Source organism: Taudactylus pleione, unplaced genomic scaffold, assembly GCF_031769625.1.
Source record: "Taudactylus pleione unplaced genomic scaffold, aTauple2 ptg000253l, whole genome shotgun sequence".
In the NCBI taxonomy this organism is placed as follows: domain Eukaryota; kingdom Metazoa; phylum Chordata; class Amphibia; order Anura; family Myobatrachidae; genus Taudactylus; species Taudactylus pleione.
In genome coordinates, this window is record NW_028284655.1 from 4,661,500 (window position 1) to 4,686,010 (window position 24,511).

General features: G+C 45.2%; 1 protein-coding gene across 2 annotated transcripts in view; it reads left to right on the top strand.

Moving 5' to 3' along the window:
* Window positions 1-1,028: 1,028 nt before the first annotated feature.
* Window positions 1,029-24,511, top strand: part of LOC148515124 (G protein-coupled receptor kinase 5-like) — a 62,763-nt gene continuing 39,280 nt past the window's right edge. For both annotated transcript variants that reach the window (XM_088480383.1, XM_088480384.1), the window contains exon 1: window positions 1,029-1,834. In XM_088480383.1, the coding sequence (XP_088336509.1) occupies window positions 1,783-1,834 (52 nt within the window). In that variant the 5' untranslated portion in view covers window positions 1,029-1,782. The remainder of the gene's footprint in view (window positions 1,835-24,511) is intronic.

Genomic DNA, 24,511 nt, shown 5'->3' on the forward strand with positions numbered 1-24,511 from the left:
AGTTTCTGACCCTGACCTCCTATCCTGGTGGTTGTGATCATAGCCGCCTGCATTGACACCCCTGTGACAATCCCACAATACGCCCACTGAAAGGACCAATTATCTGTGCATTGCAAGACAGTGGCCACTGCCCAGGAATGCCCATCACTATTCTGCCACACTACTGATACTGTCTGTCCCGATTCCAACAGCACATATTGTGCATCCAATCTGTGTAACGCAGGCGTCGTAGGAGTTTGCAGACATTTTATTGCACAGTGTCAAATAATCGCTCACATATGTGAACATCGCCATTGCCTACAACTCAGAATCAGGCCCTATGTCCATAATATGTCGCCATAACAACGCCGTGGCCAGGATACCGACCTGGGTGTAAAGCTGCTAAGAGCATTTTGACGGTGTGGGTGTTACGGCTTTCTGCATGACGGTGGCATGGTTAAGGTTATTTTAACACCCGCACGGTTAAAATACTCTAAGTAGCAGTATACACCTATGCTGGCATCCCGGAGCTGGCATTGTCATGTCGCCATACTCACTGTGGACATAGTGTTTGTTGACCTAGTGACCACATCCCGTACCTGATAGCTGGCATTGTATCCTGCCCTATAATAATGTCCCTAATACTGAGAACACATAGGGGCATGATTCCCTGGGGAATGTATGAGACCTTCCCTATGAGCATCCTGTAGTCTGGGAGGTGCACTCAGGCAATAGCCTTTTCAGATACCTTCAGCTGCTGTGGAACTACAAGTCCCAGCATCATCGCCCTGGCAGCGTGACAGCACTCTCTGATGTACCAAGTCTTGGAGAGAGATAAAGTGCCAATGCCAACCAGTCAGCACCTGTCACGTTACAGGCTGTGTATGAGAAATGACAGCAGCTGATTGGCTCTCTATCTCCACTCGTCTTCTCTTTCTCTCTCTCTCCAAGATTGAATACATCTCCCCCTCTATATTCCCTCGCCGGCGCACCCTCAGCGGACTACATTTCCCATCACCCCCCTCCGGCGTGACGTCAGGCAGCAGGCCCCGCCCGGTGTGGGCCGCTCAGCAGCAGTAGCAGCGCTATCCTCCTCCAGTCCCATGTTACTTCCTGCTGCCCCGGGGATCCGCAGGCGTGGGGGGGCCCCAGCAGTGCCAGTACAGTCCCGGAGCCGGAGCATCACTGGAGAGGAGTCCCGACCTTCGCACACAGCCCTGTGACCGCCGCGAATACCCCCCCCTGCTGCTGCTGCTGCTGCTGGCTATGGGGCTCCTTCCAACGCCTCCACATAAGTTATTTCCCCGGGATCTGTGCAGCCAGAGGGCCTGTCCCTGAGCCATCGCCCCCTGTTACCCCGGCAGCCTGGTGCCCCCCCCTCTGCCATGTACAACCCAGCAGCCAGAGACTGGCCAGCATGATGAGAGAACCACAGTCCATGTGACACACTGGCCCATTGCTGTCTCCCATTCATGCCCTCGGTCTGTCTGCTTTTTATACTAAATATACATATATATATATTTTATTGCAAACATTACTGACAGTAAGAAACTTGGAACAGATCCATCTGTTTATCTCAGGAGAACCTCTCTCTATATATATCCCAATTTTTGGAGCCTATTCCATACATTTTCTTTTAATTCCTGCGGCCATTGCACCAGCTCATGCGAATAAATTGGAACCATAAAACTCACTTTTCATGCCCGCTGCTCCTGGCATTATCTGGGATATAACACTATTCCCAATGAGAATCGCCCCGTATGGTGAATGATTCTCCCGACAAGCGTCTAATTCCGGGAAACAATGGAGCTAGAGAATATTGTGGCCAATACTGTCCTGCTAAAAGCCAGGGAAGGTAAGAACGTGTCCTGGACACTTTTATTCATGTTATTGTGACTGTTGTGTCTGGAATATTGTTGGGAATCTTATCATGTAAATAGGACTTTATTCCCATTCCCTCAAATAATTATTTACTGTACATGGTTTTATCCCTAGTGTCTAATCATACATCTTAATTAAAAAAAATTTAAATACGGCTTTCTGTACACACGTGGTTTTCAGTGAATAAGAGGAAACCCTACTGAAATTTGGATGTATGGTGTGTTAGCCTTGGACCATCTGATGAAGAACCAGCTGACTGGACGGGCACTGTGCCCTATGTACTCATTACCGAATAATTGTTTTTTACGTTATAGCTTTAATAATGTGTTCAATCATTTATATGGCTTGTAAAGACTTCATTGTGAAAGAAAGTTTTGGTGCATACACATGGTCAGATATGTCAGATGAACGATTTAACGATTTTTACCAACAATTTGAATTATTTTACAAACGATTGAATGATTTCAGACTGTATTAAAATGAATGAATTCGACCAAATATGATTGCAAACACATCAGATGTCAGATATCGTTATCTGACAATCGGGAACGTGCGTCGTTCATCGTTGCGGTCACACGTCAGATTTTCTTTCAGATATGAACGATTGAACGATTTTTAAAATCGTTATCGTTCAAATCTGACAGAAAATCTGACCGTGTGTATGCACCATTAGTATTTAGGAATTTGTATGAGATTATATTGATGTATATTTAACTTTTTTGCACTGCTTCTTTTGGCCTCTGTTTTTAAAGAGATCATATATTACATATTGCTGTACAATGAGACCTAACATTGCAGCCACTTTACATATCATAATAAAATATCTATATAACAACATGATTATGTGAGGGCAGCCAGGCCTATTAATGGAAAGCAATGATGGTAGATTCCCCAGATAAGTTTAAAGGGAAACTCTGCTTTTATGGAGATCTGCAGTCCAAGGTCGGATACACACTTGGCCGATAACGGCACGATTTGGCTTATCAGCAAAACAAATAGTGCATATTGGCTAGTGTGTACGCACTATTGCGCGCTCCCTCGGGTCCTATGCAACGTCTTCTGGTCAGCCGTGCTGCACAGCCAACCAGAAGATATAGCATGCGATTAGGTGCCAATCGTGTAGTGTGGATGGCCAGACGATATGTCTGTTTGATTTAGCCAATTTTGACATCATATGTTACCAGGGATCGTACGGGAGCATCGATAAATCATATACGATATAGCACAGTGTATATGCTCAATATCGGATGTTCTGGCCTCAAGGGAAATTGGATGTAAAATCGGTCCATTTACAAGTCGTTGAGATGTGAACCCACCCTTAGGGTTACATCTGCAAAACAAAACCTAGGGTAGGTACACACTTGCATGATATCGGCCTGATTTGGACAAATTGGAACAACAGATCGGGCATATTGTGCAGTGTGGATGCCCGACTGCGCACTCCCGTGGGTCGGATGCGATACTGTGTAGTTGGCTGTGCTGCTCAGCCAATAACACAATATCGCATACGAGGCAGTACATATTATTGAAGGACGGTACAGTGATTGTTCTGTCATTCATTAAATCTTTTAAGAGTGTACCTGCAATCTCCTTTTGGAGCGAGGCAAAGGGAAATCCCCCCTCCATTGGCACGATTGTCGGTCGTACAAGTGTGTAGCCAACCTTAAGGCAGAGGTTTCCAAACTCCACCTTTGCAGTTCAGGTTTCAAGGATATCCATGCTTGAGCCCAGATGGATTAATCAAATTTACTACTGAGGTGCTAATTAAGTCACCTGTGCTCAAGCATGAATATCCTTAAAACCTGGACTGGAATTGCGGAGTTTGGGAACCTCTGACCTAACGATTTATTTTGCAAATGTAACCCCCAACCTTCCCTATAGTTATGTTCTATATACTGTGCAAGACTTATGTTCCTGAAGTTGCTGCCATCTATCTGGGTCAGCCGCAGCGTCACAAGCTAGACCTTGTTAGGTATGAACAGAGTTGTGCAAATCTCCGTTTGTGCTGCTCCATTCAAACTCAATGACGATACCTGGTTCTTGATGCATTGCACAGGTTTTCTACTATATATAATGATCATAGAGAAGTTATGGGTGATATTTAACTTATAAGGAAATTAATTCCATAAACGTAAAGTTAGCTTTTAAAAGGGAATAGGATGTTTTGGTTTTTTTTTAATTTTAGAAGGGGATGGTAGCACATTACACTGTTTTATCATGTTAATCGGATTGCCTAGAGGCAAGTTGATAGCATCCTTGTTTAGGGCTTTTGTGTTGGCTGCTTCTGGTTCATAACCCCTTTTCCACCAAACTTTTTTTAACCTGGGTTATTTCCACGATAACCCAAGTGGAGATTTGGTGTGAAAGGGTCTGAGAAAAATGACCCGGACCATGTTACCCGGGAATCCGACCCTGGTAAGTAATGGTGCAGTGTGAACAGTGCGACCTGGATCACGGTAAAACCTGCTTATTGGAGCTAAAAGGTGCGCTCAGAGATTGTCATCTTCAGGGATCCGACTTGACTGGATTGCAGGGTTGAGCACGGGTCATTCCTGTGTCACCCGACAGTGTAAACGGCGTGACCCAGGGCACGATGACCCGGGTCGCGCCGCATGCCGCCCAATTGGCCGGCTTCAGTGGCGCTTGGAGATGACACCTCCAAGCATCCACTGGCGGGCCGATCAGAACGGAGCAGCGCACCCCACCCGCCTCCGTGCCTCCGGACCGCTTCGGAGTAAGGTAAGGGGGTCGCGGAGGGGAAGGGTAAGAAGATATGCTCACCTGCGCCGGAGAGCCGGGTCAGTGTTGGACCCGGCTCTGGTGTGAATGGTGCGGGTCGGCGCCGCAGTGTAAAAGGGGGTCTGTCCCTGGTCTGATCCGGGTTGGAAACTTATTCCAATCCCTGGTCAGACTCGGGACTTTGATGTCAAGGGGTATAAAAGGGGTTTGACATGGGTTGGAAATGGCATTTTGGTGGAAAACGGGTATAAATAACACGTTTAGCGTCTTAGAAAGGTGTGGGGGACCTCATACATTTCCTTATTTCTAAATATATTTATGCTGGGTACACACTAGACGATTTTATAAACTATTTGACCCTTTTCCGACGCATCGGAACAACAAATTGTTCATTTCGTCCTGCTGGGTCCCGTCGCTAGTGACCTCGCGCTGGTTACACATCGTTTAGTGTGCACCCAGCTTAAGGTTTCATCTGGCTGCAGTGAGAGCTTGGCCACATACATACTTTAGTCTTAATATACATCTCATCCTTTTGTAAACGTTTATCTTTCATGTGTAAATGGGAATTGTGCAGGTAAGAGCAGGCATACAGTATGCGTGCACAAGGTGTGATGCAATAATCCTGGCAGGTCAAATGCTGTTTTATGTTACACTTAAAGGTAAATGTCTTCCTTCTGCTTTCATCCCATCTCTCTGATTTCATGTCTGTTCATAGAGAGCCCAGTGTCTGACATTGAGAGACTGCAAGGCTTGAACCTGCCCTGCTGCTATAGTGAGGGAAGGATCCTGGGACCTACACTGCTGCTATAGTAAGGGAAGGAGCCTGGGACCCACACTGCTGCTATAGTGAGGGAAGGAGCCTGGGACCCACACTGCTGCTATAGTGAGGGAAGGAGCCTGGGACCCACACTGCTGCTATAGTGAGGGAAGGAGCCTGGGACCCACACTGCTGCTATAGTGAGGGAAGGAGCCTGGGACCCACACTGCTGCTATAGTGAGGGAAGGAGCCTGGGACCCACACTGCTGCTATAGTGAGGGAAGGAGCCTGGGACCCACACTGCTGCTATAGTGAGGGAAGGAGCCTGGGACCCACACTGCTGCTATAGTGAGGGAAGGAGCCTGGGACCCACACTGCTGCTATAGTGAGGGAAGGAGCCTGGGACCCACACTGCTGGTATAGTGAGGGAAGGAGTCTGGGACCCACACTGCTGCTATAGTGAGGGAAGGTGCCTGGGACCAACACTGCTGGTATACGAGGGAAAGAGCCTGGGACCCACACTGCTGCTATAGTGAGGGAAGGTGCCTGGGACCCACACTGCTGGTATAGTGAGGGAAGGAGCCTGGGACCCACACTGCTGGTATAGTGAGGGAAGGAGCCTGGGACCCGCACTGCTGGTATAGTGAGGGAGATGGAGCCTGGGACCCACACTGCTGGTATAGTGAGAGAGATGGAGACTGGGACCCACACTGCTGGTATAGAGAGAGCTGCTGACTGGAACCATCACTGCTGATATGGGGGTTTATGTATCAAGCAGTGAATAGTGTGGAGAAGTGTGCCAGTGGAGTAGTTGCCCATAGCAACCAATCAGCTCCTACCTATTATTTTCTAGACTGTACTTGATAAATGCGACTTCAAAGCTGGTTGGTTGCTATGGGCAACTTCTTCACTGGTCCACCTCTCCACGCTTTTCCCAGCTTGATACATAAACCCCACAGAGAAGGATGGTGATTAGGAACCACAGTGCTGGAATGGTGAGTGGTGTTTCCCCTTGGTTAGTTTCTACTTCCAACCAATGAGAGACTGTGGATTTACGTCAGACGGTCAGTTGCTGCTGCATACTAGGCTGTCTGTGCATTCAGTTGTCGGTCATCTATGGACCAGTTACAGAGCGCCCTTTTGGAATTATTTTCTTTCCTAAGCCGGTTCTTATGCTGGCCACAGAAGCTGTGCTATCACCAACACTGTTGGACAATTGGCCCAATATGGCAGCATGTGTGGCCACAACGAGACTGCTGAGCTTTATAATGAACTTGTGGAAATGGGTAGGATGGGGGGGAAATGGGTAGGATGGGGGGAAAATGTGGTGTTATGCTCATCCTCTGGCCCCACTAATGGGCTGCAGTAACCCACAGGTGATGCAAACAAATGATCCAAATGCTAGATATGGAGGATTAGGATCAGGAAATGCTGCTACTTGTAGTTCTGCAACAGCTGGGTAGCCACATGTTGCCTACTTGGTGCATAGTGGGGAAGTGGTGCATAGTCTTCTCTGGTATTGCAGCCAGACACTGCAAGCTCCCAGCAGTAATATACAATATATCCCATGTATCACACCACTATTACACACAAATAACCTAACCTCTTCTACGTAAGTAATAAAACTCTGTCCGCATGCTGCCTACTCAGAGAGTACTACAGATAATACTTGTGTTATGTCTTCTGTCTGTCTGTCTGTAAAACGGGATGCAGTCAGGAAGCCGACGGTCGCAATGCCAACCGCCGGCTTCCCAGGTGTCAAATCCCGGCAAGGTACTAATGACAGAAATCCCGACGCCTGTCATTAGACCTACGCCGGGAGCCCGGCATCTGGAAAGAAGGTAAGCCGCTGTAAAACTGCTATGAAAAGACCGTGTTTAAATGCTATTCAGTGTTTTTTTTTCCCCAATTTAGTATTTGAAACTTTCTTTTAGAGGATGCCTAAAACTTATTCTGTGTTTTTGAAGCTTTTACTAAACCTTCAGTGTCAAAAAGACCTAATAATTATAATAATAATAATTGTTATTATTAACACAACTACAATTCTGATATATATATATATATATATATATATATATATATATATATATATATATATATATACTGTTGTATTGAAACCAACAGAGTGTAACGAGCCTTGCTTGGTCCTGAGAGGTTTTTTTTTTTTTCCCTATTTCTTGCAAATAGGTGGAACTTTTAGAAGATGTAGACTGGGATCACCTTGTACTGTACATGTAGGTTCAGTCTATAGAGTATATTTAGGCCAGTTTGCAGTGTGTTTACACCAGGAGCTTTAGAAGACTCATTTGGTTGGCTGTCACTAAATTGTCCTTCAATCTCTGGGTTTGTCCCAAAATGACAGCTGCTTCCAGTCAGTGGTTGCTTGAACCTAATCTGATGTTAGTCTGATCTAGAGGGAGCTCAGATGACTGATGGCCCACACTCAAGTGTGCATGGCCATGACCTATCACATTGCTGAGAGGATGGATGGGGCCTAATAAGACCTATCTGGCTCACTGGCCAGTGCCACCTCCACTCGATGTATTCAAAAGATGTTCTCTGGACCTTCGAGTCTGGAGGGTTGTGCTTGGCGTAAGAAAGCATTTCTAATGTGATCATACATTTGTGTAATGCCCCTTTTCCAATAACCCGGGTCGTGGCTTACTGGAAAAGGCTCCCAAAAAAATAACCCAGATCCAGTGACCTGGGAATCCAACCTGGGTTGGCGCTTCGGTATGAAAAGGGTCTGTCCCAGTTTGGAAGCGTGTGTGGAAAAGGGGTATTACTGTTCAGTAAGGCCAATGCACGAGTACAGTCTCCTGCCCTTTTCTAGAGACCAGGTCTCAGTGGACATAGAGCCATACGTTAAAGGTCCATGATTTCTCATTTATGTTTCTATGGCTGGGACAGTGGGTGGCTCTGTTTATTTCCGCTCTACTGAACTTGTGATATGTTTGATGCCGTCAAAAGTTATTTTTAGACATCAGTGTTACTTTGACTGTCTCTAATCTGTGGAGATAAGATTGCTGGAATCCCTTGTATAAACAGGCACCTCGTTATACCTCCAGCCTCTCAGTGTTTCCTTTCATTGTGGTGACAATATATACAGTGTTCTGGGTAAGGTTATTGTGTGACTCTCCAGCTTCAGTGTATTCACAACTCACAGAATGCATCGTCATCCAATGGGAGATTGTATTTCCAGAGCTGCGCATTTTACCAGCCCATTATATAGACTTTCATTTATTTTGTCAATCCAGATTAAGCCCTCCCTTCCTCAATGACAGTGCTGGTCAAGCTCAATTGCTTACTCCCAGCGTTTATGGAAACCATTAGACGTGTGTGTGCCTTTCTCTGTGGTTGTCCTTCCTCTATGATCAAATTAGAAGTGGAAAGGGAGCTGTAGGGATATCTTTAATTGTTCCCTGTGAGCATAGGTCTAAGTCAGTGGTTATGGAACAGGGGTAAATTACCCCACATGGGGTAAAAATTAAATTCCTGGGGGTAATGGACGGACAGCCGGGCATGCATATAATATAGAATGATTCATATGCATACCTGGCTGTGCCGCAGGGAGGCTCTAAGCTGGACGCCCGCTGAGATATTACCAGCGGGCGCCCGGCTCCTTCCCTGCAGCGCCGCGTTAGCCGGAGGCTGGAGTTCTTTTCTGAACTCCAGCTTCCGGCTCTCTCCATGCGCACTATGGGAGAGACATCATGACGTCTCTTCCATAGTTCCGAGGAGCAGCCGGGCGGACAGGATGGCGGCGGATGCAGGAGCGGGGATTAAGGTGTTTGTTTTTTTTTGTTTGTTTGTTTCTTTGTTTTTTTGTACAAGCGGCTCAACAGGGGCATTATATGGGGGCACTACTACAGGGGCATTATATGGGGGCACTACTACAGGGGAACTACTACAGGGGCATTATATGGGGGCACTACTGTATGATTTCCTTCCTTTCAAATCAAGGGGGTAACGTCGGCGTATCTAAATATATTTTGGGGTAAAAGGTAAAAAAAAGTTCCCTGACCCTTGGTCTAAGTGGTATTCTATGTCTGTATAACAGCAATCTGCTCACTGGTGTAGCAAGAATGAAATAATGAGTAGTAGCAATAATGAAAATGATCATATATTAATTTGAGTTGGGAACTACTTTCTCAACTCATTTACATGCACTTGATTCTTTATGTAACTGATTGATGTGCCCTGTAGAGAGCTTATTAGAAAATGAGAGATTCAGATAATAATTGTCCAGTATTCACAGTATTGATATTCTGCAAAGTCCTTACACTACATGCATCTAGATCCTTACCTCCCTGCAGATTGGGGCCAGGATTCTGTGCTGCGCTGCCCACTGTATTCAGTCCGGAGTTGCAACCACCACTAGTATTCCCGCTAGACTGTTTTAGCTGGGCACCACACCCTGCCCAATTTTAAAACGCTAAAATGTGCCCTGCTCTTATAGCGATGCCCCACTGAAACACCGGGCCGGGTTCCATTCCCTTACCGTGGGCCGCAATGTCCCACACAGGGGAATAGTTGCGGTCAAACAATCACCATTGGTTGAATAGATGCCAGGCATGCGTACGGCAAAGAGGACTTTGGGGCTGCCCAGCATCGTCGTTAGTGCTGGGCACGCCCCCTACAGTGATGAAAATGGGGTGCATCTTAAGGACACCCCCCCACCCCCCTTTTCAAGTTCCACACCTTTTCGGCACACGCAATATTGCTCTTTTTACCCACAGTCGCACTGCTCCAGCACTACATCATCATTAGTATCGCCACTTGCACCTGTTTTATGATGGGTGCCAGAGATCGTCTCAGAATAACCCGGAAATCTAGCTACACGCCCACAACACTCCCATGAGACAGATCTCTTCTGTGCCTCTGTAGCGTTGTCTCCCTGATGCACACATTTAATCCACAGAGATACGTCCGACTGAGAATCGTCTGGAGATGCACAAAAATATGTAAATTCACCTCTGTGCATGCACAATATGCTAAACCTCGCTATTTGCGGCCATATATGGAGCTGCGCCAACGCAGGCCCTTAGTGTGCAATGCACCATGAGCTAGAACAGTTAAAGTGTGTCCTTATTACTTGTGGTTTTCCAATTATCTAGGAATTTGTAAAAGTCGTTTATTCTGACCCATCCTGAAATATGCTATTAATAACACAAAACATATTTGCGGTTGATGTGTGATGTGGAATAATCATTTATAAATATTATATGAGGTTTGTCTTTCTGTGCTGGCTGTGGATGGGTTTTTATGTAACGACTAGAAAGCCTTTTTGCACAGAGGGCCCCTAGAAATAGCACCTGGCTCCCAGCTGAGACAGACTGTAAACCAGTAGGGAAGTGTAGGAGACGCCCCTTTGGTAGGGATGTTGAACGATATGCAGTTATGCGGCCGCCGGTCTCAATACCGACAGTGGAATCCTGGCAAGGGATTTAACATAGGCATCAAAATACCGACACCTATGTTAATCCTGATGACGAGGACACCAACCCGAACGAAGGTAAGTCCGGGGCGCCGTTGGCGATAGCCGCGGGGGAGGGGACAGTTAGTATTAGGGGCTCTAGCAGGGTTAGCGTTAGGTTTGGGGGGATGGAGTGATTAGGGTTAGGCACCCCTAAGGGGTAGGGTTAGGCACCACCGGGGGGGGGGGTTAGGTTTAGGGTGCGGGCAGGGGGGGTTAGGTTTAGGCACCCTGGGGGGGGGGGAGAGGGCATGGCTGGGTAACTTACCTGACACTGTCGGGATTTGAACCGCCGGCATTTCTTTCCCATTCCGTGTTGGACATTGATAGCAAATTCATTTATCTTCTTCACATGGAATCTGACAGCAGAAAAGAGCTCACATTTCACTGTCTTTAGTAATGTTATTGTAGTTGTGACTTCAGATGGAGATAGAAAATATTTGCTGTGTAAAGAACAGCCGCCATTACAGAAGTCGTTCGGGGTAATGGCGCTGGTTCTGAGTCTGATTTGTCCTATTTGGCTCATGGCACACCGAACCTTGGACCAATTTATTCACACTTGGTAATCTAGATGGTAGGTGTCCAAAAACCAAATGTATGATTCTTATGGCCCTGATTCTACATTCTCCGGATCAGCATTCAAAAACGCCAATCCATGGACATCGATGATCGGCGATCTGTCTACTGATCAGGGAAAAACGCCATGTTAAAAATCCCTGACTCGAGGATTTCCAACATGCTGCATTTCTCCGACCCCAGTGTTGGCAGAACAGGGAATTGGGGTAATACATCACAACATTACCAGGTTGTAAGTCTGTGGTTGTTCTGCAGTTGGAGTCCATTTGCTTGTGTACAATTTCTTATTGCCTTAGGGCCTCTGGTGTTTTTTATTTGTAGAATGGCGGGCTAATGAAATGAACAGTCACATAAGGTTATGTTGAATTATTTTATGTCATGTTGTTTAGATGTTTCTAAATTATTAAACGAAGGATAATGTTTTGATGAGTTGAAAATATACCCTGTTATGTGAAGTAGAACATAACAGGGTATATTTTACCCATTTTTTAATTGTTTTTGTTTATTATATACAGCACCTGGTGCGCTATGTGTTAGGAAAAACCCGCAAAACTGTCCCCCATGACCCCGTTTGCCTAGGAGATGGAGAAAGCTTAGTGTGCGCTGTTACATGCCAAGTGTCCTAAATGCAGCCCAGCAAAGGAAATGGGAAGGAGTGTGTGTGTGTGTGTGTGTGTGTGTGCGCGCGCGCTCTGCGTGACGCTCTCTGATGACTGTGCGTCCTCTGTGACTCGCTGTCTTACATCGTGCACAGGGCTCTCTCTCCCTCTCCCTCTCGTAGAAACTGACACAGGTGATTTTAAGGTCCAGGGTTGGAGTGGCCCACACTCCACAGGGATACAGAGGAAATCCCGGGGTGGGGCCCTCGGCCTGGGGGCCCCTTCCCCTCTTCTAGGTTACCTGGTGAAGCAGAACCACTGATGAACATGGGTGCTTGGTTTGTGTCTATTGAAATTAAAATGATCTGAGAACTTGGATAATAGAAGCTTTTTTTTATTTTTTTTACAGTAGTATTTGGCCTTTACTAGCTATAATGCAGGTTTCATCACAGGCTGGTGTGTATGGGGTCCTCAATCACACCTGCAGTGCAATAATGTGGCATATATAATAAATAGGATCCATCATGTGTTTTGTTTTACATATGTTACATTATACTGTTCTCCTAGGACTAAACTGCATTGCTGTTATTAATCTGGTACATTATACTTCATGCACTATATGTACGTTGGCTACAGGCTATGCCCTCTAATGGTTAACCAATCCAGACCCTGTAATCATGGGCCCCTGTCACTGTAAGCACCCGGTGGGCCCTTCATGTCCCAGTCTGACACTGTTAGGGTCTCCCTTGGTGTGTGTGCGCCGGTCACAGTCTCTTCAAGAAGCTTTGGCCAGCAGCCAGCGCTCACCTCTTCACCTCTCCATCTACTTACAGGTATTTCAGCTAAGTGAAAGAAACCTGAAGGAGACGTTCGCTGGTTTATGGTTGTGAGCTAAGTTCAGAGTTGCCCACTGTAGGATTTCTATAGGCTTTTTCAGCTGATCAGAGTGGAACTAGCCCTAAAAACTGTCTGGACAGGCTGTAGTAGAGTCCAGGAGCTGTTCTGTACAGTGTAAGGTGGTGGTGGATGGGGGGAATCCCACATCTCTGCAATGTGCCAATGCGATGTTCGGCTGCACACATCAATGTAGAATAAGTAGCCCATAGTTGCAAATTTTGTGTGATGTTGGTGGCTGCAAAGTGCCGATGTTCTGACCATTTTGTCAGCACTTTGAGGCCAACGTTTGGAAACGTGCATCTATTGACCTGTAAAGTAATGATCCCTGCCAGGGGACGTCAGTAACTTTCAAGGCACATTAGCATCTGTCCAGACCTGGGATTACCTTAGTCTGCCCAGTATTAAACCATTTATTCATTATCATGAATTATTGCTCATTCTCTGGTTGCTGCCAACTTTCTAATACTACAGATGTAGGTAGACTGTTTGTGGTAGATTCTGTGCCATCTGGCCCCAATACTGCATGATAAGTCCCTGTAAAATCACTACTATCTAATCTGGTCTGTTTGTGTGTTTCTGTTTCGTGGGTCTGAGATCTGTTACAAAGGAAAATAAATTGATTCATGGGAATACAGCTCAGAGAAACCAGTGTAGCATCCAGTTGTCCTTTTTTCATTCTACTGCCATCGTGTCGACCATGGAGACCAAGTGTTTGAAAAATTACAGTTAGGAGCTGATTGGCTGGTACTCTATCTCCGTCCACTTTATCTCCATCCAAGGCTTAGTAAATACACCCCTGTGTTTGCAAAATGACAGGAGCTGATTGATTGGTACTTTATCTCTCTAAGGCTTAGTACATAGACTCCCAATTTCTATGGGGAGATGTATCAGTTTGTTGGATAGAGATAAAGTACCCACCAATCAGCTTCTAACTGTCATTTTACAGGTGTTTGAGAAGACCATTAAGATTTTTTTGAAAACAATGGGCTCGATTCTATTCAGCGCGATGTAAATAGCTCCGGGAGTGAGCTCCCGGAGCTATTCAATACACCGCGCTGACAAGTCCGACTAATGATTTCTTCTCTCATCCCTCCGGGGATGAGAGAAGAAATCCGACAAAAGTCCCGGCGCGAGGCTGTTTTCTGCCCTTAGCGCCGGGAAAACAGCCTCGCGCCGGGAAGTTAGGTCGGGGAATGCCCGTTATCGCACCTAAACACCCTGTTTAAGGCGCGATAACGAGCCTTCCCCGACCTAACAGCGCGATGAATTGAATAGCTCCGGGAGCTATCTCCCGGCGCTATTTACATCGCGCTGAATTGAATCGTGCCCATTGCTTTTAATTTTTATTAAAGGCTGGCAATAGTATGATCCGTACAACAAGACCTTAATACAGGTAAACGCCTTGACAGAGGAAAAGTATAACAAACATAAATTAAAGTAGCACAGCACAATACCTGAGTATTATATACACACACAGTAAATTTTGTTGGGGGTGTAACAACCGTCTAATGAAAGGGTGGGAAAACAACGATATGTAAATAAAAATTCTGAAATAATACTATCAAGAAAAGAGGAGAGGGAGAAAAAGGACAAAAAAAAGTGAGAAGGGGGAAAAGAGTTAACGAAGACCAGAAAGAGGTAAAGAATGAGATTGGAACCACGGGTATCAAACCCAGGTAGCCACAGAATTGTTTTGTAAACTCGAAATGTACTTCATAGATGCTACAAAGTGAATACAGGCCCTGAGGGCTGCCAATGAGGGTGCTGCCAGAGATTTCCAATTATTGGCTATAAGTGACTTTGCTGCATTGCAAATATGTACTATTAGCTTACCCTGATGTTTCCAAGCTGACCAGATAGGAGCATTCAGGAGCACCCCCGATGCATTACGCGACATAGACAAACGGCTCACACTGGAGATCAGGTCCCACACCTGGTCCCAATAGGGGCAAGACCACCATGTGTGATAAAACGTACCCATCTCCCCGCATTGGAACTGGGTGATGATGGAAATATAGCATTAAGTTTAGACGTCACTAAGTACTATCTAGTACAGTGGTTCTCAAACTCTGTCCTCAGGACCCCACACAGTTTGTTTTGCAGGTCACCCAGCAGGTGCACAGGTGCAGTCATTACTCACTGACACATTTTAAAAGATCCGCAAGTGGAGCTAATTATTTCTCTTGTGATTCTCTGAAGAGACCTGGAAAACATGCACTGTTTGGGGTCCTGAGGACCGAGTTTGAGAACTTGTGATCTAGTATATACTTTATAGCACGTTTCTCGCATGGCAACGCTAATGGAAGCTTTGGCGGTTCCTGAGCTAATGGTGGACCATCAATCATCCTCAATTGGAACGGGTAAGTCAGCCTCTTAAGCCAAATCATAGGGTTCCCGATTAGGTGTAACTGGGGCTAAAATGGAGTTATTTAACACCTAGATATTACTCTTTCGTTCAGCTGAATATACGTACAGACGTTCAAACAGAGTGGACTGAGAGTTAACAAAGCTAATAATTTGCAGGTATTGCTAATAACACGAGGAAGGGATAGAGACTGAAGATAGTCAAACGAGGTGGAAGCAAATCTACCCTTCACGTGTTGAAATCTGTCAATCTGCAGATCCTGCCAAAAATGAGCTCATGGTTGCATTACATCCTGGAAGGATTCCAAATTGGAAACGTGGGAGGGGTGCGGTGCTAATTTGGGTATCGCACAAAGTTTATCCCATATCATCAGGTTGTATTGAATAGTCGCGACAAGGTAAGCAGAGGCTGGTCTGAGAGGCTTAGCAGGCCACATGATCCATCTCATCAGCCCGTCCGCCCCGGAACATGGCATTTTCAAGATCCGCCCATTTCTTAAATCCCAAGTCCGAGTGCTATGATAGGACATGGTTGATTTGGGCCATATAGTAACATGATTGCAGTAGAGGGAGACCGAGGCTGCCCTCAGATATTGGCTTAGCAAAGATAGATCTACGAATACGAGGTCTACTAACCACGCAGATAAATTGGTTACAATGAGACTGCATGGAGCCCAGAGTCATTTGCTAAAGATTGGAACATTGGAGCATAATTAGCTTGGTATAAGCGAGAGTAGGATTTGGTAATATAAAGTCAGGTGTATAAATATTGGGACATTACCCTTCTTGGCATGCTAATACTCCTTTTGTGTGGGCTAGAAAAAGTTTTGTGTATTTGGGGGTTCAGATCACCAAAAATCCTGCATCTCTCTATCTTATGAATATCACTAGAGCCCTAACAGAACTCCGCAGAGAATTGGGAGGGTGGGGTCGTCTCCAGCTCTCTTACTTGGGAAGGGCTAGTCTGCTAAAAATGGTGTCCTTTCCTAGGATAATGTATCTCCTGCAGTCCCTTCCTCTCCTGTTGTCTTTAGAAGATACCAAGAAGATAAACACAGAGTTTGTCAATTTTATTTGGAATAAGGGGCGTCGCAGAATAGGTCTTGTTCGTTTACAACAATTGAAATCAAATGGAGGAATACATTTCCCTAATGTTACGCAATATAACCATGCGGCCATTTTACGTCACCTCCGTTATTGGTTACATGGCATTGACATATATACTAACTCTGATGTGGAGGGGGGCTTTCTCCCTGATTGTAACTTGGTATCTTTTTTACACATGTTAGACCACGATATCCCTCCTAACTTGAAAGAAAAGCCTCTCCTATGGAGCACACGGAAATTGTGGTGTGTATTGAGACACAAATCAAATTTACATGCTAATAGATCAATTTTTAATTCTTTTGTTCTTAACCCTGAGTTTCAACGGGGTTAGGCTGGCCAGCCCTTTACCTTATGGGCGTCAAATGGAATTGGATCAGTGGGATGTCTATTGGACTATAATACGAAAAGGCCTCTCACATTCCAACAGGCGGTGGGGAAATATGGTTTTCTCTCATCTTTCCCATTTGCATATTATCAAGCCCAACATTACGTTGGTGAAATTATTAAAATTTTCTCTACGAAAGATTGGTCCAATTCTTTAGACCCCTTTTTGTCCAATCCTCCGCCCATATCTAAGGCCATTTCTATCCATTACAATTTTCTTAGAGTACAGCTTGATTATGAGTGTATACAAACAGGGCTGCCTCGCTGGCTGTCATTTTCCAGAATTGTCAATAGATGATTTACTTAAAGCATTAGAAACATCTTGTCATCTCATACCAGCTAGCTCCTACAAAGAATTATTTTTAAATATATTCCATAGGACATATATAAGCCCCCACAGAGGTTTTTTGATGGGGTCTTCCTCTTCGCACAGATGTTATAGATGCCAGGAAGAAAATGCAGATATATTTCACTGTCTCTGGGCATGCCCCTTAGTAAGAATCTTCTGGTTGAGTGTCAGAAAGTTTGTAACTGACCACCTAGTGAACTATTTACCCTTTAATGCGGAGTTTGGCATATTACCAACAGATCAAAGGGTATCTAGGGGAGGGCGGAAACTTCTTTTGGCAATTAGTGCTGCAGCACGGAAAACGATTCTTCAGATGTGGATTCAGCCGACTACCCCTCCTTTATCTCTGTTTCAAGAGAGATTGTTCTATCTTTTCAGGATGGACTGGATAGAGGCATCCTTGGAGAGGGAGGCCAGGGTTGGTAGGTTTTTTGAGATGTGGGAGAGTTATGTGACCACTCTGCCACTGAATACAAGGCAATTGCTTCACAAGTGCTTTTCTCCTACATCATGGTTCGAACTCAGAATGGTGGATAACGACCCGCCGATATTGTTTTAGAGGGGAGGGGCCATTATCCGCATGACGGCAAGACTCAATTACTGAAATCTGATAGATAATTTTTCAGTTTCTATAATATCAGAGATATGTTATGGTATAATGTTGGAATTTAGTATGGTATCAAAACTATGTTATGTGTTGTACAGCGATATCTGTTATGTATATTTGTGCAAAACCACAATATGTTGTTATTTTTGTGCTAAAGAGTCATCATAAAAATATTTTCGATAAAAAGAAAAGAAAATATTGGGACATTGACAGAATTTTCATATTTTGGCCTCTATTCACCCCCACAATGGCTTTGAACTGAAACAAACAAGATGTGCTTTAACTGCAGACTTTCAGATTTCATTTGAGGGTAATTACATCCAAATCAGGTGAACGGTGTAGGAATTACAACTGTTTCTATATGTGCCTCCCACTTTTTAAGGGGCCAAAAGTAATGGGACAAACTAAACAACCCTAAATCTAACTTTCACTTTTGAATACTTTGAGCAAATCCTTTGCAGGCAATTACAGCCTGAAGTCTGGAACGCATAGACATCACCAGATGCTGGGTTTCATCCCTGGTGATGCTCTGCCAGGCCTCTACTGCAAATGTCTTCAGTTCCTGCTTGTTCTTGGGGCATTTTCCCTTCAGTTTAGTCTTCATCAAGTGAAATGCATGCTCAATCGGATTCAGGTCAGGGGATTGACTTGGCCATTGCATATCATTCCACTTTTTAGCCTTAAACTCTTTGGTTGCTTTTGCAGTATGCTTCGGGTCATTGTCCATCTGCACTGTGAAGCGCCATCCAATTAGTTCTAAAGCATTTGACTGAATATGAGCATATAATATTGCCCGAAACACTTCAGAATTCATTCTGCTGCTTTTGCCAGCAGTCACATCATCAATAAATACAAGGGAACCAGTTCCATTGGCAGCCATACATGCCCACGCCATGACACTATCACCACCATGCTTCACTGATGAGGTGGTATGTTTTTGATCATGAGCAGTTCCTTTTCTTCTCCATACTCTTCTCTTCCCATCACTCTGGTACAAGTTGATCTTTGTCTCATCTGTCAATAGGATGTTGTTCCAGAACTGTAATGGCTTTTTTAGATGTTGTTTGGCAAACTCTAATCTGGTCTTCCTGTTTTTGTGGCTCACCAATGGCTTACATCTTGTGGTGAACCCTCTATATTCACTCTTGTGAAGTCTTCTCTTGATTGTTGACTTTGACACATATACACCTACCTCCTGGAGAGTGCTCTTGATTTGGCCAACTGTTGTGAAGGGGTTTTCTTCACCAGGGAAATAATTCTTCTGTCATCCTCCACAGTTGTTTTCCGTGGTCTTCCGGGTCTTTTGGTGTTGCTGAGCTCTCCGGTGCGTTCTTTATTTTTTAAGAATATTCCAAACAGTTGATTTGGCCACACCTAATGTTTTTGCTATCTCTCTGATGGGTTTGTTTTGATTTGATGGCTTGCTTCACTGATAGTGACAGCTCTTTGGATCTCATATTGAGAGTCGACAGCAACTGATTCCAAATGCAAATGTCACACCTAGAATCAACTCCAGACCTTTTACGTGCTTAATTGATAATGAAATAACGAGGGAATAGCCCACACCTGTCCATGAAATAGCTTTTGAGTTGATTGTCCCATTACTTTTGGCCCCTTAAAAAGTGGGAGGCACATATAGAAACCGTTGTAATTCCTACACCGTTCACCTGATTTGGATGTAATTACCCTCAAATGAAATCTGAAAGTCTGCAGTTAAAGCACATCTTGTTTGTTTCATTTCAAAGCCAATTGTGGTGGTGAATAGAGGCCAAAATATGAAAATTCTGTCAATGTCCCAATATTTATGCACCTGACTGTAGATACCTAGATCAGGGGTTCCCAAACTCTGTCCTCAAGACACCCTAATAATAGTCCAGGTTTTAAGCATAACTGTTTGACCACAGGTGACTTAATTAGTATCTAAGTCAATTTGATTTAACCACCTATGCTCAACCATGGATATCGCTAAAACCTGAACTGTTGGGGTGCCTTGAGTACTATGCTTGGGAACCTCTGACCTAGATATTAATGGCAGAGGGGCGCCAAGTAAAATTAAATTAAGTAGTGATTACCGAAAGGGTATGTGGAGGAGCACAAAGGGACAGTGCTTTAGTGTTCATTCTAGCACCCTGCATCTGTCACAACACGTGCAGTTCCTCTTTTCTGCCTAGGGTGTTGCTCTGGTGCTGCTAGCTCACTCAGCTGATGCAACAAACTGCTAAGATACAGACCTAAGTGTGCTAAAAGCCCCAGAGCAGAGAGCGAAACCCCAGGTAGTAAAGAGCAACTTCACGGGTTGTGCGAAGGGTGCTAGCACTAGTGCTTCTGACTTAGAACTCTTAATTTTGTTTCCTGAAAGGGAGTCATAGGTCTCTATTTCAGAGAGTAGATTGGGTGAGAAGGATATCATCAGTTTGTACACTCTTCATTGATAATTTTTTATGCAGTAACAATGTAGAGGTAACTGCCAATCACTTGCAGATAGAAAAGGCACTACAAGGCTTTTGGAAAATGATTGGTCATAGTGTTAATTCTAGGTCTGGCGCCTTTCCGTGAAAAGGGCACTATCGCCTGCGTGGCTGAAAAGGGGGCATGGCCACAAGGAAAGGGGGTGTATCCTTAAGATGCGCCCCCTTTTGGGCACTTTTGAAGGCGTGCCCACCACTTACATGCTTGGCTGCCCCCAAGCTCTCCCCTCACTGTGAATAGATGCCACGGCATCTATTTACCGGCGGTGATCGCTACTCCGCAATTCCCCCTCCTCCCCCGGGACACTGTGGCTCGTTGGTGAGGATGGCACCCGTCACGCTGTGTCAGCAGGGTGCCAGCAGATAGAGCAGGGCACATTTTGCGATTTTTAAAATCTGGCAGGATGTGGCGCCCTGCTAAAACAGCCTAGCGGAAAGACTAGGTGAAATCTCATTACAATGGGTAACAACTCCACTTTTCCTTTTTAAAAGTTTCAGTAAATCTGCCCCTGATCCTTACAAATGGAAATCTAGCCCAGAGAAAATCCTATCAATATCTATGAGCCCCAGAGAGAGCTTATGGATGTGGCTAGAAATGACAGTTGTCTCCTGGGAGGATGGACGCTGACCATCGGTTTTGGCTGGTGCATTGAATACTTTCACTCTTCTGGTGCCCAGAAATGTTGTAAGAACCCCCCAGCGGAAGAGGAGGGTCCTGCTGAGCTTCAAGGATTTTGCTTAATTGAGCAAATGGAGAGACCTGCCTAAAATGCAAATGTGGGGAAATGGGTGTTTTTTTTCCAAAGTAATTAACATAATATCCTACACTAAAAATGGCAAATGTTGATATTCCACAAATGTACAAGAAAATATTTTTATAAGGTAGAAATGAATCCTAAAAATGTTATTTTAAATGTGTGCATTGTGTATGGACATATATACGCTGAGGTAAAATGCAGAAAGTGCTTAGTCAGTATCGGTCTCTGTGGGGGCGATTCCATTTAATGCGAATTGAATAGCGCTGGGAGCGATCTCATGGAGCTTTTCAATTCAGTGCGCTGTTTGGGCGGGCTAAGGATTTTTTCCTTGCACCTCCCTGGGGATTCGAGGAGAAATCCAACCAAAGTTTTCCAGCTTAGCGTGGCGATAACAGCCGCGCGCCCGGCACTTTGGTCAGAGAATGCCGGTTAACGCACCTTAACACCCTTGTTAAGGCGCATTATCCGGCATTCTCCGACCAAACAGCGCACTGAATTGAAAAGCTTCGGGAGATCGCTCCTTTCGCTATTCAATTCGCATTGAATTCTATCACCCCTAATTGTGTGCGTTGTGTATGGACCGATATATACACGCTGAGGTAAAACGCAGAAAGTGTTTAGTCGGTAGCGGTTTCTGTAAATGTGTGCATTGTGTATGGACAGATATATACACTGAGGTAAAACGCAGAAAGTGCTAATGGGGGTTATCCACTAAGCGATTTAAGCAAGCGATTGCACGATAACTATGTCGTTATCGTGCAATCACTTGCAAATCGCGCATGCATGGTGGATGTTTTGGACGGAAGCGACCCGCGATGCGTGTGCCCGTGGGTCGCATCCGACTTTGCCCGTACATGCAGGTCAACCTGACGATCTCGTCAGGTTCTGCATGTGCGGGGATGAGGGATGTGCCGGGACTGAACGAGTGAACGTTCAGTCTAGGCACATCACTAGCTATACAAACTACAGCACGATTGCAATGTCGTAATCGTGCTGTCGTTTGTATATCGCTAAGTGGATACCCCCCTTTAGTCAGTAGTGGTCTCTGTAATTGTGTATGGACGTACATTGCCTTGCTAAAGTATTCACCCCCCTTGGCTTTTTGCCTTTTTTTGTTACATTACAACCTATAATTAATTTTTATTTTATTTTTTATCTAAATTTTATGTGATGATGGATCTGCACAAAATAGTCTAATTTGGTGAAGTGAAATGAGAAAAATATATTTAGAATCTTTATAAATATAATTCTGAAAATTGGCATGTGCATATGTAATCACCCCCTTTGCTGTGAAGTCTCTCAAAAGTTCTTGTGCAACCAATTACCTTCAGAAGTCACATAATTAGTGAAATGAAGTCCACCTGTGTGATATCTAAGTGTCACATGATCTGTCAGTATAAACACACCTTTTCTGAAAGGCCCCAGAGGCTGCAACATAACTAATGCTGGCCATACACGCTACAATTATCGGGGCGATCCGCCTGACATCGGCGGATCGGCCCGATAATTGTAGCGTGTGTGCGGGCGACCGAGGGTTAAATATTGCTCGGTCGGGCATGCAGGATTGTCCAGCATGCCAATCCGATGCGATATTTACCCGGTAACTGTCGGCCGCATCGGGCAGTGTATGCCCAGCGCGGCCGACAGACAGACATTTCCTGTGTTCCTTCCTACGAAAGGAACAGGGAAATGTGTCCTCCCCCGGGGGCGGAGCGTGGATGTCGGGCTATACACTGTGAGATTTCTCTCAGTGTATGCCGGCGACATCTGCGGCTGGCAGCCGGCCAGATAAAATGTCTGTCGGTCTGACAGACATTTTATCTGGCTGTGTATGCCCAGCATTAGTAATACCCCTTTTACACCGGAGCTAAAACCTGGGTTTTTGAAGGGTTAACCCGGGCAGCTCCCTGGTGTAAAAGGGGAGAGAGTTGGATCGCCGGGTCGAGTGACCCGGCAATCCAATCCAGGTAGCTAGCAGGGTTTAACACGGGCGTAGCCCGTGAAACCCTGCTGTGAGAACAGCGCACTCCGGGTCACGATGACCTGGAGTGCGCTGCTAGCCGGCCGATTGGTCCGGCTTCAGTGGCGCTTGAAGATGACGTCATCTCCAAGCGACCACTTTCACTCGCAAAAGCTGGGTCTATGCAGACCTGACTGCGGTGTGAGCGGCGCTGACTTGGGAATAGCCCGAGTCGGCGCCGGCAGAATTCCGGGTCTGATCCGGATAGGAACTTTGTTCTAACTCCGGGTCAGACCCGGAATTTAGGTGGAAAAGGGGTATAAGAGGCATCACACCATGAAGACCAAGGAGCTCTCCAAACAAGTCTCCAACAAAGTTGTTGAGAAGTACAATTCTGGGTTTGGTTATAAAAAAAAAATATCCAAATCTTTGATAATCCCCCCCCACCCCCTGGGAGCACCATCAAATCCATCATCATCAAATGGAAAGAACATGGTACCACAAAAACCTGCCAAGACAGGGCCGCCCAACAAAACTCACAGACCGGGCAAGGAGGGCATTAATCAGAGAGGCATCACAGAGATCAAAGGTAACCCTGAAGGAGCTGCAGAGTTCCACAGCATGTGACCACAATAAGCCATACACTTCATAGAGCTGGGCTTTATGGAAGAGTGGCCAGAAAAAAGCCATTACTTAGTGATAAAAATAAGAAGACATGATTTGAGTTTGCCAAAAGGCATGTGGGAGACTCACCAAATGTATGGAGGAAGGTGCTCTGGTCAGATGAGACTAAAATTGAACTTCTTGGCCACCAAGGAAAGCGCTATGTCTGGCGCAAACTCAACACATCCCATCACCCCAAGAACATCATCCCCACAGTGAAACATGGTGGTGGCAGCATCATGCTGTGGGGATGTTTTTCAGCAGCAGGGACTGGGAAACTGATTTGAGGGAGAGATGGATGGTGCTAAATACAGGGATATTCTTGAGCAAAACCTGTTTCAGTCTGCCTGTGATTTGAGACTGGGACGGAGGTTCACCTTCCAGCAGGACAATGACCAGAAGCATACTGCTAAAGCAACACTCGAGTGGTTTAAGGGGAAACATACAAGTGTTGGAATGGCCTAGTCAAAGCCCAGATCTCAATCCAATTGAGAATCTGTGGTCAGACTTGAAGTTTGCTGTTCACAAGCGGAAACCATCCAACATGAAGGAGCTGAAGCAGTTTTGCCTTGAGGAATGGGCAAAAATCCCAGGGGCAAGATGTGGCAAGCTCATAGAGACTTATCCAAAGCGACTTGCAGCTGTAATTGATGCAAAAGGTGGCTCGACAAAGTACTGACTTTAGGGGGGTGAATAGTTATGCACGCTGAAGTTTTCTGTTGTCCTAAATGTTTGATTCACAATAGAAAAAAAACCACAACTTCACAGTTGTAGGCATATTCTGTGAATGAAATGATGCACACCTTCAAACAATCCATTTTAATTCCAGGTTGTGAGGCAACAAAACATGAAAAATGCAAAGGGGGTGAATACTTTCGCAAGGCACTGTATATATGCTGAGGTAAAACACAAAGTGCTTAGTCAGTATTGGTCTCTGTAATTGTGTG